Genomic DNA, 16,106 nt, shown 5'->3' with positions numbered 1-16,106 from the left:
CAAAGAGGTTGATATTGCTATCACACACGCTGTTGTGTTCTGGTCAATTCTGCGTTATTTGATATTCTTGAAAGATTTATTTCTTAATGTGATGGCTTGGAACTTGTTATGGGTTTGCTTGCATTTAATTTAGTTTATACTAATTTGTTTTAGCTCGATTGTGATGAAAGCTTCAAGCTTATTGGAACCACTCTCGAGTCCGCTTCCTGGAAAAACCAGTACTGGTGTCATATGAGAAGTCATGGTCGTGACCCCAGTGGGGCTCGAACCCGCGACCCCTGGATTGAGCGGCCGACATCTTATCCACCCCTTTTTATTTTATATTTCATTTCAATTGAACCAATGTATGAAAACGGTACTTCCGTCTTGTGGTGTTTTCACTAAAGTCTCCGGGTTTTAATTTGCGAAGGACATGCTTAGGGTATCATCGTCTACATATTCAAACAGGACTGATTTGTCTACGAAGTACAAGATGTCATTCCTGCATGAACATGTTAAATATACGGGGGCTTAGGGGTGGATTTAGTGAAACACATAGAGCGCTCTGTTTAAAATCATGCAGATCAGTTCGAAACTGTTGCCTGTAGAGTGATCACAAATGTTTTTTCTATAATCTGAGCTAGTTTTTTTAGATGGCCAAGAATGTCGGTAAATAGCTATACATAGCTAATGTTTTCCTGTTTATATATATGCACCGACTTTAAATAATTTGTATTGTATTGTATTGTATTGTATTGTATTGTATTGTATTGTACTGCATTGCATTGCATTGCATTGCATTGCATTGTTTATATTAACAATATTTTTGTATGATTTGACCTAGTGGCCACATATTATCCTGTTTTGAATTTGGTCTAGATTTTTTTATCATGACAGATGCAAGTATGTTGCGCAAGCAGCGATGCATCGTCAATAGAAGAAGAAGAAGAAGAAGAAAAAGATATTAAATGACAAAATATCATGAAGATCAGATAGGAACTCTGGCCTGTAAAGTGTTTTATAAGAGTTAACTAGTTAGTGCGAGAGTGCTTGATCTCAGAATATCCAGTATCAATTACTATGGCTATAATTCTGATAGATAAAAAAATGTGACCTTTATGTTGGTATAACAGTTAAATTACTGAAGACCCACGACGGCATGGTGACAACTAAACTATAGCTCACCACTCAAGTGAGGTAAATTTGACTTTGTAAACTGTTGCGCTGTGCATGCCTTTTTAAAAACAAAAACAAAGCAAACAGCGTCATGAAATTAATTTTACTGACTGTGGGAGTGCTTAGTCCGGATAAAGAACGGTGTGAAATATTTTATTAAGCGCTTGATGACATGGAAGAAAATCCGTCTGCTGATTCATTTCAGAAAAATGATGTTGTAGATGTCTTATAAGTTATAATCATAATCAGAGATTACATCGGAATCAGATTGAAGTGAAAATATATTTAAGTGAGTATATATATAACATAACAGAGTCGCAGGTTTTCTTGGAGAAGTATCCAGTATGACTTAAATGTAAAGATTTCTATTAAGGTAGTATGGCCAGTTACCATTGATTCGTGCCTTAACATCAAATTCGTGCCCAAACAAACGGAAGGAATGGTGCCTCGCGAGACCGCTGCGCGTGTCCGAGTACTTATCAAGTTTCGCAACAAGTTTTTTGCTCGTCACTTCAACCATCAAAATGCGCAAGAAACAGGTAAAATACTACTATTACAACAATATCCTAGTACCTGAACCCTTTAATCTGTTTAATTCTGTCTAATAACAGCCCATAAATCTTAATTTTGCATAAAATTTACATTCTTCTGCATTTTGACAACACGGAGACGCTTGACACACTCAAGTCACGTGATATTTATCATTTAGTTACACTTACGTCGAAAAGTTGCGCTACACATTTTATGATACAAAAAGCCAATTAAAATCCAATTATGGATTGAAGTCTCTTCAATGAAAATTCTTACCTGCTCTGAGATTTTCTTTCATTAAATTATGAGGGAAAGTTGCATGCCCTCAGATTATAAAAAAAAAAGATTGTACTAACCCCATATGATGATAAATAAAGGCCAGGCTTGACTACAGATCTATATGTTTTATATCTTTGCTTATTGATTTCCAATATCATAAATTTAATTCTTGATAATTCTTTCATTGTTCTAAATTAACCAAAACAAGTACGAAAAAAAATATTTTTTTGTAGGATAAGCCAAAGAAAATAAAGGACAAATACAGAAAGTACACGCCTGAATCTATGCTGCAAGCTTACGAAGCAGTAATGAGAGGGACTCCAGTCAAAAGAGCTGCAAAACAGTTTGCAGTACCTGTGCAGACATTAAGGGATAGGGTAAAAGGGCGTATAGACCCTAATAACTTTCAGTCTGGTGGTGAGACTATATTAAGTAGGGAAGAGGAGGAGACCCTTGTTGATCATGTGGAGGCAATGGCTGAACTAGGTTATGGATTTTCAAACGTTCAGCTGCAGCAGTTGGCTGGAGAACTGGCACATGATATGGGGAAAAGGTCAAAGAATAAGCCTCTCAGTTATAACTGGATTTGTGGATTTTTAAAACGCTGGGAGCATAGACTAACCAGAGTAAATCCAAGGAAACTTGACAGTCAGAGGGCCAAGTCATCAACCCCTGAAACTGTATCTTCATATTATAAAAACTTGCAAGATACCATAACTAAGTATAATCTTCAGGATAAACCACATTTGATTTATAACATAGATGAAACAGGTCTCCAACCAGAACATAGACCACCAAGTATACTGGCAAGTGTTAACACCAAACCCCAGGCAGTTACGTCACCCAGATCCACAACAACAACTCTTATTAGTTGTGTAAATGCAATTGGAAACTCTCTTCCACCTTTTTTTGTTTTTAAGGGTAAACGTTTCAATCAGGATTTGCTGAAGGGAGCCTGTGCTGGAGCAAGTGCAGCCATGTCAGAGTCCGGCTGGTCTAATTCACATATATTCCGGCAGTATCTTGAGGAACATTTCTTACCTTATGTATCAAATGGTGAAGGCAGCAGTCAGCCAGTACTACTTACGTTTGATGGGCATGCATCTCACATATCATCCAGTTTGATAAAATGGGCCAAGGAGCACAACATTATATTATTTGTCTTGCCAGCCCATACTTCCCATCTCTTGCAGCCACTTGATGTTTCTATATTTGGGCCATTCAAGTCTTTTTATTATTCTGAATGTGCTTTGTTCATGAGGCAGAACATGGGAACAGTTATAACAAAGTATGACATTTGTAATATTGCATGTAAAGCATATTTGAAGGCCTTCACTCCAGTCAATATACAGGCTGGTTTTAAGAAAACAGGGATATACCCTTTCTGTGCAGATGCTGTCCCTAAAGAGAAGCTTTTCCCAGCAGAAGGCTTCAGAGAAGAGAGCCCTTTAGAAAAGGTAAAAGCCATTAAGTCTGGCAAGGTAGCAGTAGAAGAATTCCTTAAACTGAAAACTGAAAGGAAAGAACTTGAAAAGAAAAATAACTCAGACTGTGATTCAAATGTCATAGTATGCAGTGCATGTAAAGCCAAGAAATTAAAGAAGCCAAAACCAGGTGGTGTTGCTATAACTGAGGATAGCTTCAACAAACAACTAAATGATTATGAAGTAGAAAGAGCAGAAAAAGAAACACAGAAGCCATCAACTAAAAGCAAAGGCAAAACAAAAAATGCAAAACTTAACCTGGAAATGCATTACAGCCCCAAACCCTCCACAAGTGGCTTGAACTTGGATGCCAAGACCAAATCTCCAACCCCTCAGAGCCTGACAGACACTGAAGATATGGAAGAGGATGTTTCTGAAGCTGATCTGTGCTGTGTGTGCCATAAATTATCACCACCCAACTTACATAAGCTTCCGTATCTTAAAATTGTAAATTGGGCAATGTGTGAAAAGTGCAGCCACTGGGTACATCTGGCCTTTTGCACTAAAGTTACAGTTGTTAGAAGGCATAGTGTGTTCTTATGCCCACACTGTGACCAGCAATAATGTCATACTACATCAAAGTTTCAAAGTAGTAAATATGTTTACCAAAAAGTATGAAAAAAAACAAAAAAATGTTAATGTTTACAGTTCATATTTAAAACTTTACCTTTAAAATGTTGTAAATACTTGGGTAGTGTACTTTAATTATTTGCATTAATTACCACAATGCCTTTCAAAAATTCATGAAAGTGACATTAATCCACAGTGATATGAAGAAACTTTTGTTGTGTAGTATAGAACTGGTTTCCCTGATCATACAAACTGTTGTAGAAAGCTGGGAACCAAAGGGCACGAATTTGATGATAAGCGTTTCAGCGATCCAGATTGTCAAGGTTGGCTATTACAGGTATGTTTATTTTTAGAAACGGTTAAAAATCGTTCTGTTTTTTGTTGTTTAGACAAAAATAGAAGTTCAGTTGTTGCAGAAAATAGAAATATGTTAAGTTTACGTCCATTTTTTACACAAGTAGCATGTAATTACCCACTTAGGGGCACGAATATATGGTAACACGGCATAGAGGTGTAATAGCAATGTTTACAAAATGGCATTTACTTGGTGTATTCTTAAAGATGACCGTGTTTTGCACTGTTATGCAATTTTTTAACAATTTTTACCATGCCGTTTTTTCTAAATTTTGTATAACTTACGGTATCTCCTCTAGCTCAAGTGGAGACAAATTTCAAAGTGATGGCCTCTCTATTCATAACTTTATCATGACATCACAGTACATTAGGGGTTCTAATTGACCAATCAGAGAGCTGCATTTTCGAGTACCTGCCAATTTCCACTTGGGTATAACGGAGTATATTTACAATGAACATATAGTGAATTTAGAAATAAATATCACACTATTTTAGAAATCAAATTAAGATTTTTCACTGCACATGCCCCAGATGATGCTACAAACAACTTCACTTTGAAGTTTCATTGAAATATTATATCGATTTAATACCTTTATTTTAGTTAAAAGTTTGAGATTTTACACAGGGAGTCTATGATAAAGTCCGAGTAAAATGAAATCAATACCCAAGTGAAATAAGTATCATTCCGCAATGTTTTGGACCTGTTAAAATTATGAATAAAACGTTTGCAGGGAACTCATTTTACCATTAATTTTAATAAAAGAATCATCAAACTATTGGTAAACAATTATAAAACAGAAAATAAAAATGTGAATATCATTTTATTGAGGGTTCCTCAAGTAAACGGATTTAATGATACAAAATTCTAACTTCCATGTTGAAAAAATAAGGTCAAATCCTATGTTTCTGTTTTGAATTTTGCTTACTTCATTCAAAAATAACCTTGGGGCAGATGTAAAACCTACCTAAACTTCTTCCGCGGTATGTAATCTAAAGAGTGAAAGCAAAATAGAGAAATTTTACCACATGTAACCAGGGGTGTAAAATTCCACTCGCCCGCTCGCATTGGCGAGTTAAAGTCTGAGTAGGACGACCCTTACAGAAGCAAGCCTCTGTGGCGTACATGCTGCGTATTTGCTGTGTATATGCCGCGAACACAGTAGTACGCCAGAGGAGTACATTTTACATACACCGCATGCCGCGTACATGCCGCGTACTATTTCGATGAGTACACAGCATGTACGCAGGAGGTCACTAGTACACTTCAAGTACGCAGCACAGACTCTGAAAATTTAAGGAGTACACTGCATGTACGCAGGAGGGACTTGTACAAGAAAATAGTACACTGCATGTACACCGCAGATACTTCGAAATTTATAACACTTATATTTAGTTGCATTAAAGTTGTTTCCCCTTGATGCAGTTACGCCATTTTCTTCAGATGTTTACCAAATTACATGCTACAAAAATTGATTTATTTCATTGAAAAGTGGATGAAGAAAAGCATACTAATTTATTTGATAACATCAATCTACATTATTTTGGTAAGGGTAAATACTTATTGATGCATGTCACTTATCTTTTTTCTGTTTTTTTCTGTCCAAATGATCAGCATTTGCATAAGAAAGTTGGTGGGGTAAGGAATTTACATTATCACAGCAGTTTCGCCACAAGAGTACACAGCATGTATGCAGCAGGAGTACACAGCATGTACGCCACAGGACTCGGGCCAGGAGTACACAGAATGTACACCGCAGGAGTACACAGCATGTACGCCGCAGGAGTACACAGCATGTACGCCGCAGGGGTAGTACACCGCAGGCTCATTTGCATGTGAAAAGTGTATGTGCCGCGTACATGCTGCGTACTATTTCCCGCATACTAAATTCCTCCAGCGTACATCCTGTGTACTATGTAGTCCACAGCATGTACGCAGCAAGTAGTACGCGGCAGAGCTCATTTGCATGTCAAAAGTGTACTACAAACGTACTATCGGTGTATGTGCGGTGTATATCCTACGTACTATTTAAAGCCCTTGATTTCAGTACACATCATGTACGCATCATATACGCTGTATGTACACAGCAAGAGTACGCAGCAGGCCTTTTTCTTCTGTAAGGGGAGTGGACCTCGCTGTATACTCGACCGATCGGGCGAGTGGTTTTTTTACGTCCTTACTTTACCAAAATTCAGAAATTACAACTCCAAAACGTCAACAAACTTTGAGATGGTTCAGTCGCTACCTGGATTGACTGGAATTTACCCGCGAATCGTAAAGATAGCAAAACGTCAAGCCGGTAATTTTCCATTCCACAAGCACGTGCGACCTATCGTATTAAATATCTAATTTACATCGTCACGTACACAAAAACCGTGCGTAGTGCATTCATTTTTTAACATTTTCGCTTCAAGTTTTCAACATCTCTTGAGAAACAATACTATTTGAATTCTATAATGATTTTAATAAGCTATCGACAGAAATGTAGGCAAAATTCTATAAAAACGGTCGAATTTTCATATAAACATTTGTAAAAATTCAAACAGCGCCATCTTAGTTACTTATTTCTTTCTAAAAGTAAATAAATGATGAATAACCTGGGCATAAAATTCAGACTTTTGACCAGAAAGAACAAAAAAACAGAATAAAAAAATCTTAAATAATGAAAAAGCGGCAGCAATTACAATACATGGAGTAAAACGATTTTTGGCAAACAGATTTCTATTAGTGCGGCAGAATAGGTTACGTGACCTCGTGAACGTAAATAGAAATGCGATTTTAAAATAAAGCAATGTGATGTCATTGCGGTTTTTAATAAGTTCTAAATGAATCTGTGTACATGTATTTTTTGACCAACAATTTAAAAGTTTTTTTTTTTTGTCAAACAATAATGTAAATTCCTCGAGGGCAAATAGGTCACAGAGGTAGGATATCCGCTATAGTAACTATCGTTTGAGACATTTACCTTTTATACGGGATATAGCACATTCGCTTTTGATAACAAATTAAAGAAGAAACTTTTTTATTGATTTCTATTTCTCAGCAATTTTAAGAACAGATGCGGTACGATCAGACAGTGATGTGTCACATGGTGCGAAAACATGACGTAATGCCATGACAATCTCGAGCAAAAATACCGCTTTGATCTCCACTTCAGATGTCAAGATACTGACTCTTTGAGGGGTGTAAATTGATCATGAAAACAAGGTCGATTACTTAGTTTATCGTCTGAATAATAACCGATAATCTTTAACGTTTTTTTTCCCTCTCTTTCAACACGGGTGGATGGACGATGATTATTGTGTCCAAATTTTTTAGACACTTTTCAAAAGAAATATTTTTCGGGAAATAATACTATTGTACATAATACTCCTTTCATAAAAGTGACAGTATTAAAAGTGTCAATTATTAGGGTGAGTGGCTGTCCACTAAGGGCGAGTAGATATTACTGGCTACTAGTCCTGCAGGGCGAGTGGTGTGAAAAATAATTTTACACCCCTGGTAACTCAATATTTTTACTGATGTGTAACTCTACCCCTTCTCTTTAAGTAGTAAATTCACTTTGAACAGCAAGAAATTGCTTATCAAATTATTTTTTTCCATTTTTGTACAATAATTCAATCATAAGTCTTGAAAGAAGTAAAACCTTATTAGAAAAAAATCAAAAATAAGGAAAAAAAGTTTGGTCCCAGCAGGGCTTGAACCTACGCCCCCCTGAGAATTGCAGTAAAAGTGGATTTATGGTAGGAATTGAATACTCTTCAAAAAGGAGGTACTCTATTACGCCTCTACTACCTTAAATGATGATTTCACGACCTCTTCCTCCTAAATTAGGGTAAAAGACGGCAATTACGGACAGACGACAACTTCGGACACTAAACTGTTTATATGTTATAACTATATAACTAATCAATAACTCGACTATATATATGATCCTGCTTTCATTTTGAATACGAAACTATTAATTGGTACAAAAATCTAGAACATATTCTTATGATTAAATCAGGCAGGCCCACTCGATTATTTTTTCCTTTTCGTTACCACGCCAGAAGTTAACACCCGCGAAAATTCAAACCAACATTACGGTGAGTGTTTTTTTTATTTTCATCATTTGAACAATGTTTCAACTCGCTTGAATTCTTTTGTATATGTAATTTATAGTCTTAAAATGCAGAAATTGTCGAAGATATGTGACAATATCCTTATTAATTATCAAAATTAAGAGAAAATAAAGTGTCCGAATTTCCCCGATCATTCAAGAATTGAGCATGAAATTTCGAACCGGAACATTTTGAATTTCGGACACATTCTGTACACTATCTTTTCTGGCAAAACTTAGTAGTCGGCTTTAAAGAGTAGATATCTAATTTTAAAAAAATGCACAGCTATTAACCATAAGGTATTGCAGTTTCAGATTGTTTGATATGGCGAGAAAATCCAAAAACATCTATAAAAAATACGATGACAATTTGATAAGAGCAGCAATAGAGGCCATCAAAACTGGTCAACTGTCATTACGTAAAGCACCGCAACATTATGGGATTCCAAAGTCAACATTAAGTGACCGATTAACGGGAAAGGTTGCACTTGATGCTAAGTCTGGCCGTCCTCCAACAGTGCCATTAAATGTTGAAGCAGACATTGTCAAACGAGTGACAACGGCAGCTGGATGTGGTTTCGGCGTAACAAGGCGGGATATGTTGATAAAAACAGGCCGACTCTGTCAGAAAATGGGTATCAAAACTGAAATGAAATTCCAGGAAAGGGTTATTTCCAAGGCCTTAAAAACAGACACCCATCCATTGTAATCTGTAAGCCCGAGAAGCTGGGTACATCCCGAGCTAGATGCCTTAATCCAACTATTGTCAACCGATATATTAATGAGCTTGGGGAACTCATGGTCAGTCTTGGAATAGAGAACAAGCCATCTCAAATATGGAATATGGATGAGACAGGCAAACAATTTGAACACAACCCAGTACGTGTAGTTGCAAGAAAGGGGGTGAAAAATTTGCCGGGTCGTACAAGCAATCAGCGGACAAACACCACCATTCTGGCATGCGTGAATGCTAGTGGAAACGCTATGCCTCCCCTTATGATTGTAAAAGGCAAGACTCAGAGGTCACTTTACTCTTGGAACACTTCTGCAGCACCACACGGCACTAAATGGGCTTTTCAGGAAAATGCCTGGATGACAGAAGATATTTGTAAGGACTGGTTCGAGGAAATATTTCTTCCTAACTGTGGCAAGGCTAGACCCCAGTTACTTATTTGTGATGGCCATCGTTCACATGAAGCACATGCACTTTTGGAAATCGCAAAAGAAAATAGAATTGGAATTCTGGCTCTCCCTCCCCATACCACTCACAAACTTCAGCCGCTTGACAAGAGTGTGTTTGGCCCATTCAGTGCATATTACATTATGAAGGTTGTACTGAATTTCTGTCTGCAAGTCCGCATCACACTATTAACAAATGGTCATTTCCAGAGATAATAGCACGAGCTTGGGAACGTGCGATGACTGAAAAGAATATCACCAGTGGATTTTCGTCATGTGGTATATACCCCTACAATCCACGTGCTATATGTAAAGAAGACCTGTTGCCCTCAACAATGTTTGACAAACCTCTACATGTCACTGCTAGTGACACAGCAGCAACAAGCAGCTCTACTATGATTTCGGTAACACTTGCTAACCATTCTGGTGGCATCCCAGAAGAACGTTCACCTATCATCGCTTCTTCAGCTTCGTCTTTCTCTATTGCATCGATGTCTGGTCAATTAATGGAGACACCTATCCCATGTTCAATGACACCAGCAATATCACCCGTGAGAAATATGTCTGTGCTTGTCCCAAAATTTTACTCAGACGATCCAAATGAAGCAGTAGAACTTGTTGAAGCTACTGAACAAGAAATGGCTGATATACTACCCTTATTTCCAGATGTTGTCATTGAAGAAATACATACTCCTCCTGAAGCAGTAATAAGCTGTGAAAATGACTCATTAACTGAAAATCTTACTCAGACTGAACAGTCGAGTGCACCTATGCCACAGTGCAACTGGAATGTTGATATCGATTCGATATTCAATGTTGCACAAAATGTTAGTGTTAGCACAACAAAGAGGAAGAGTAGCCTGACTACATCACACAGACTGCTAATGTCCAATGAGGTCTTAGCAGAAAAGAGACAGAAGCAGTTGGATAAGGAGAACATGCTGCAGTTGAAGGAACAGCGTCGCCAAGCTAGGGAGGTAAAAAAAGCCGTGAAGGTCATACAGGGTTTGAAAAAAGAACAATGTTGATTCAAAGGTGGGTTGATTTAATATAGAAATGATCATGAACTCTTTACTTCACCTTTGAAAACATATTCTTCGACAATATCTAACATTTTAAGGTTATAATACATGCCAAAAGACCGATCAGCGGACTCATTTTCGATTCAAATTGATTGTGTTCAAAATATTATTTACATATATATTATGCGGACTTCAGTAGCTTTCTGTAGATACATTCTAAATACTATTATAATCATTATTCTGAAATATTCTATTCTTTTATTTCAGTAAATTATGATGAACACATCAACTGCTGCTTATCTTAGAGATCGGGAACTTTTTGGAAGCCAAACCTTGCAGACGAAAATGATAGGAATACTTTTAAACATGTTCGAACATGAATATCTGTACAACCATCCACTTATATATGATATCTTTATTTGTCTTAAAGATAGGATATGCTCAAATATGCATACCTTAGGACTGTTGTACGAATGTTATAATAATTTACGCGACATATGTGAGGAGGACCAAAGCATCGTTTGGGTGGCACATTCTTATGCCTTGAAAGTTGATGACCGTCACTTGCTTGAATTAATAGAAACTGTCAAAGAAGAATCACTTTAGTGTAATTTCTTAAACGAAAACAACTGACATATTAAATGTTCAATAAAAATATGTTTAACAGTCTTTTTATGGTGACCAAAATGTTATTTTTTTAAAAAGTAAAATTGTGTCCGAAATTCCCCACTTCTCTCCGTACTTCCCCGTTTTTACTCAATTAAAAGTTTTGTATACTTTCAAAATAAATCAATCATAAAATCAACAACAGGGAACCAGTATAACCTCCGTCATATGTGATAGTTCCCGGCTAAATCAGGCCTACACTCTACAAATACACCCTTACAGAAGAAAAAGGCCTGCTGCGTACTCTTGCTGTGTACATACAGCGTATATGATGCGTACATGATGTGTACTGAAATCAAGGGCTTTAAATAGTACGTAGGATATACACCGCACATACACCGATAGTACGTTTGTAGTACACTTTTGACATGCAAATGAGCTCTGCCGCGTACTACTTGCTGCGTACATGCTGTGGACTACATAGTACACAGGATGTACGCTGGAGGAATTTAGTATGCGGGAAATAGTACGCAGCATGTACGCGGCACATACACTTTTCACATGCAAATGAGCCTGCGGTGTACTACCCCTGCGGCGTACATGCTGTGTACTCCTGCGGCGTACATGCTGTGTACTCCTGCGGTGTACATTCTGTGTACTCCTGGCCCGAGTCCTGTGGCGTACATGCTGTGTACTCCTGCTGCATACATGCTGTGTACTCTTGTGGCGAAACTGCTGTGATAATGTAAATTCCTTACCCCACCAACTTTCTTATGCAAATGCTGATCATTTGGACAGAAAAAAACAGAAAAAAGATAAGTGACATGCATCAATAAGTATTTACCCTTACCAAAATAATGTAGATTGATGTTATCAAATAAATTAGTATGCTTTTCTTCATCCACTTTTCAATGAAATAAATCAATTTTTGTAGCATGTAATTTGGTAAACATCTGAAGGAAATGGCGTAACTGCATCAAGGGGAAACAACTTTAATGCAACTAAATATAAGTGTTATAAATTTCGAAGTATCTGCGGTGTACATGCAGTGTACTATTTTCTTGTACAAGTCCCTCCTGCGTACATGCAGTGTACTCCTTAAATTTTCAGAGTCTGTGCTGCGTACTTGAAGTGTACTAGTGACCTCCTGCGTACATGCTGTGTACTCATCGAAATAGTACGCGGCATGTACGCGGCATGCGGTGTATGTAAAATGTACTCCTCTGGCGTACTACTGTGTTCGCGGCATATACACAGCAAATACGCAGCATGTACGCCACAGAGGCTTGCTTCTGTAAGGGCATAGACGAAGCGAGACGGATCACAAATCTTCCTCATAACAAAAAGTGTCCGAAATATGAGTACTTTACCCTAGTGCATGCAATGCCTGAATACAAATATAATCTGACTATCTTACATGATTTGCATGTATTAGTAATAGCTACCATTTTTAGCGCACCTGTCACAGTGACGAGGACAAGGTGAGCTTTTGTGATCACCCGTTGTCTGTCCGCAATTTCTTGTGAACACCGTCACGAGACCGCATTTTGCAATTGATTTTAATCAAACTTGCACATAACTTCTATTGGCATAATATCTCGGTTCCTTTCAAAAACTGGCCAGATCCCATCATGGGTTTTAGAGTTACGGCCCCTTAAAGGGACAAAATTTGCTATTTTTGGCTTGTGAACACGATAGAGACCACATTTTGTAATCAATTTCAATCAAACTTGCACCCAACTTGTATTTGCATAATACCTCAGTTCCTTTCGAAAACTGGCCAGATTCTAACATGGGTTCCAAAGTTAGCCTCCATGTACCATCTCTCGACCCAGTTTTACGCTATTTTAATGTGTTAGATCTGACAGGTGGGAAACATATCAAAACGTAAACAATTAGATTTTCTTGTAAATTTTATGAGGTCGGTGTACTTTGTCAGATAGAAAAGGATATGAATAAAATATTCTATAAAACACTTACCAATTCTTTGCTCAAAACTGACAAAAGACCAATGAAAATGCCAATAGATTATAAAAGTACCTTTGCAGAAAGCGGTAATCCTGATATATTGAAATCGATCGAGAGATGGTAGCGTTCGATAGTTGGTACAATGTCAGGCTATGATAAAGGGCCAAAATTTGCTATTTTGGCTTTTGCAGCCATATAGAGACTTCATTTTGGTTTGATTTGATACAAACTTGCAAAATATCTTTAACAACGATAGATTTTGGATTCCATTTATGAATCCGTCAGATCCAGACATGGGTTCCGGAGTTACGGCCCCTGATTGACCTCTGAATGAGACAAAATTTGTTAATTTTTACATTGTGAACACGATAGAAGTGACATTTTACAATTGATTTTAACCACACTTATACACAACTTAAGTCTGTATAAGATCTTGGTTCTTTTCGAAAACTGGCTAGATTCCATCATGGGTTCTAGAGTTACTGCCCCTGAAAGGGGCAAAATTTTCTATTCTGATCCTTTCAGCCATATAGAGGTTTCATTTATGCATTGATTTGATACAAACTTGCATAGAATGTTTATCTTGATGATCTCTAGGCCAAGTTTGAAACTGGGTCTTGTGGGGTCAAAAACTAGGTCACCAGGTCAAATCAAAGGAAAAGCTTGTTAAGGCCACATTTATGACCCTATCTTCATGAAACTTGATCAGAATGTTTATCTTGATGATCATGCTAGGCCAAGTTTGAAACTGGGTCATGTTGGGGTAAAAACTAGGTCACCATGCAAATCAAGGGAAAAGCTTGTTAGCACTGTTACTGAGAGGCCACATTTATGACCCTATCTTATATCTTCATCCTCAGTATATAGCTAAGTAATGCCAAGTAATGGAAAACTAATTTACCATTACCCTCATTTTTTAAATATAATGCATTGCATTACCATTACCATTACATGTAATGGGAAAATAGCTTCATTACCCATTACATTCCATTACTGAAAAAATAATAATGCCCATTACCATTATCCTTTACCCATTGCCCCAGCCCTGATTACAATTGACTGTAATAGTAATATCAACATCAACGTAATGGATTTCGGACCCTAATTTTCATGTTTTGGAAAAAACATGCACTTGCGTCTTGAGTTTAGCATCTTTTTCCGCATTCTGATTCGCTCTTTTTCTGGCGTGATTTTGCACACAATAACTCAACAAACAGAAACTGGAAATGTAAACAATTCTCGCAAAATTTGGACAATTGTCCACAATAAATAATTTAATATTGGCAGTTTCATGCAGGTTTTAATGTTGAAAATTGGGATCAGTGAATTTTGACTGCGGACAAGTGGATTTTTATGTCTCACTTGTCCATGTTCCACACCCCTTCATATTTTGTCCTGGACTGTCTAAAGATGTGTCTTTCTCTATTTATTAAGTTTCTGTCAAATTTTGAATTCTTTCAAATTTTCATTATTAAATCAGGCGCTGCTTATCACTGTTTTGCTTTACTGTAGACTTCAAATTAAAACTTTGTGTTCATTTCAGGACCTTGAAAAATGAGTTGTTGTTATTTGATCTGGCAGTGAAATGGAGTCCTCGGGAATAAAGAAGAAGGAACTGTTAGGTAAAATAAAGTTTTATTGCAAGTTAATAACAAAAAAACAAAACCTTTTTCAAAAAGCTTTCCTACAACATACAGACTGCATTTATAAGTATATTGCTGTCTGATATCGACAATTACCAGGATGCCATTCAGCATGATTGCAAAGAGACATTGACTATTTATTTCCTCCTATATTGAAACCTGTGCAAAATATTTAAAATATAGATACAGAAATATAGAAGTGGTATCAATATTTTAACATCATAATTAAAGATAAAATACAAGGACTGATTAATGATCTGTTGGTGCGACAACAGTCAAACCTATCATTACTGAACATTTTTAGGAGCGCCAGAATATCAGCAGCAGGGTTTTTTCCCCTTCTATAATAGGGGCTGTTAATAGGGCCCTTCCCTCGAAAATTTGTTTTAAATCATGCAGTTATCCCCCAAAATAGACTTTACATCAGGGTTTTTATTCCCCTTTTCCCAGATACCGAGCTACTTTTGCCCCAAATCACAGGCCTGGGCCCCTTCCCTCTTTGTAAAAAAAAACCTGAATAGTCTTAATTTGCAGCTGGTCTTTATCCATAGGTTATACAACATTGCAGATGTAAAAGGTTTGAAATTGATATTTAGTGTCAGTAGGTCTCTGTTCACAAGTGATCTAAAGAAAAGGGAGGTTTCACTGTATAGAACTCACAAAATTTTCAAAAAAGACAAAAATTACCAACATACCGTATTTTCCCGTATTAAGGCCCCCCCCTCTAATTAACGCCCCCCCCCCCCCCCACCCGTTTTGGAGGGAAAAAAAGTCAACAAGAACGAAAAAAAAATCACCTACCTCATTTTTATAAGTCAACATAATAAGTTATTTACAGTATGTATCCAATGTATTAAGAAATAAACACACTTTTAAACAGTCCATGTACCGTAAATCCAAAACATTTATACTAAGTACGGTACGTATCCAATCATCAAATAGAAAATTAAATGGTAAATCCATTTTTGATTTGTTTTTGCACCACCCGCGCACAAGCTTCCTGTCGACTTTAAACAAATTTTCAGCAAAGTGTTAACCTTTTCTTCGGCAGTTTTAATACCTTTTAATTTAAAAGCTGGCACATAAGCAGCGTGTCAAACCACTGGCATTGTGTATTGCTACCCGCATGTACTAAGGAAAATATTATCGGAGTACACAGCTGTTTGGGTATGATGACGTAATGTGTAATGTCGCGAGCGTGGCACGGAATACATGAGG

General features: G+C 37.1%; 1 protein-coding gene across 1 annotated transcript in view; it reads left to right on the top strand.

The window, feature by feature from the left end:
* The first annotated feature begins 1,331 nt into the window (after positions 1–1,331).
* The window catches only part of LOC123537010 (uncharacterized), a 120,976-nt gene continuing 106,201 nt past the window's right edge, over positions 1,332–16,106 (top strand). Inside the window, exons 1-2 of the mRNA XM_053528590.1 lie at positions 1,332–1,444; positions 14,789–14,867. Coding sequence (XP_053384565.1) covers positions 14,831–14,867 — 37 coding nt within the window. The 5' untranslated portion in view covers positions 1,332–1,444; positions 14,789–14,830. The remainder of the gene's footprint in view (positions 1,445–14,788; positions 14,868–16,106) is intronic.

This window comes from Mercenaria mercenaria, chromosome 17, assembly GCF_021730395.1.
Source record: "Mercenaria mercenaria strain notata chromosome 17, MADL_Memer_1, whole genome shotgun sequence".
Taxonomy (NCBI): Eukaryota; Metazoa; Mollusca; class Bivalvia; order Venerida; family Veneridae; genus Mercenaria; species Mercenaria mercenaria.
This window is presented reverse-complemented; position numbering and strand designations above follow the sequence as displayed.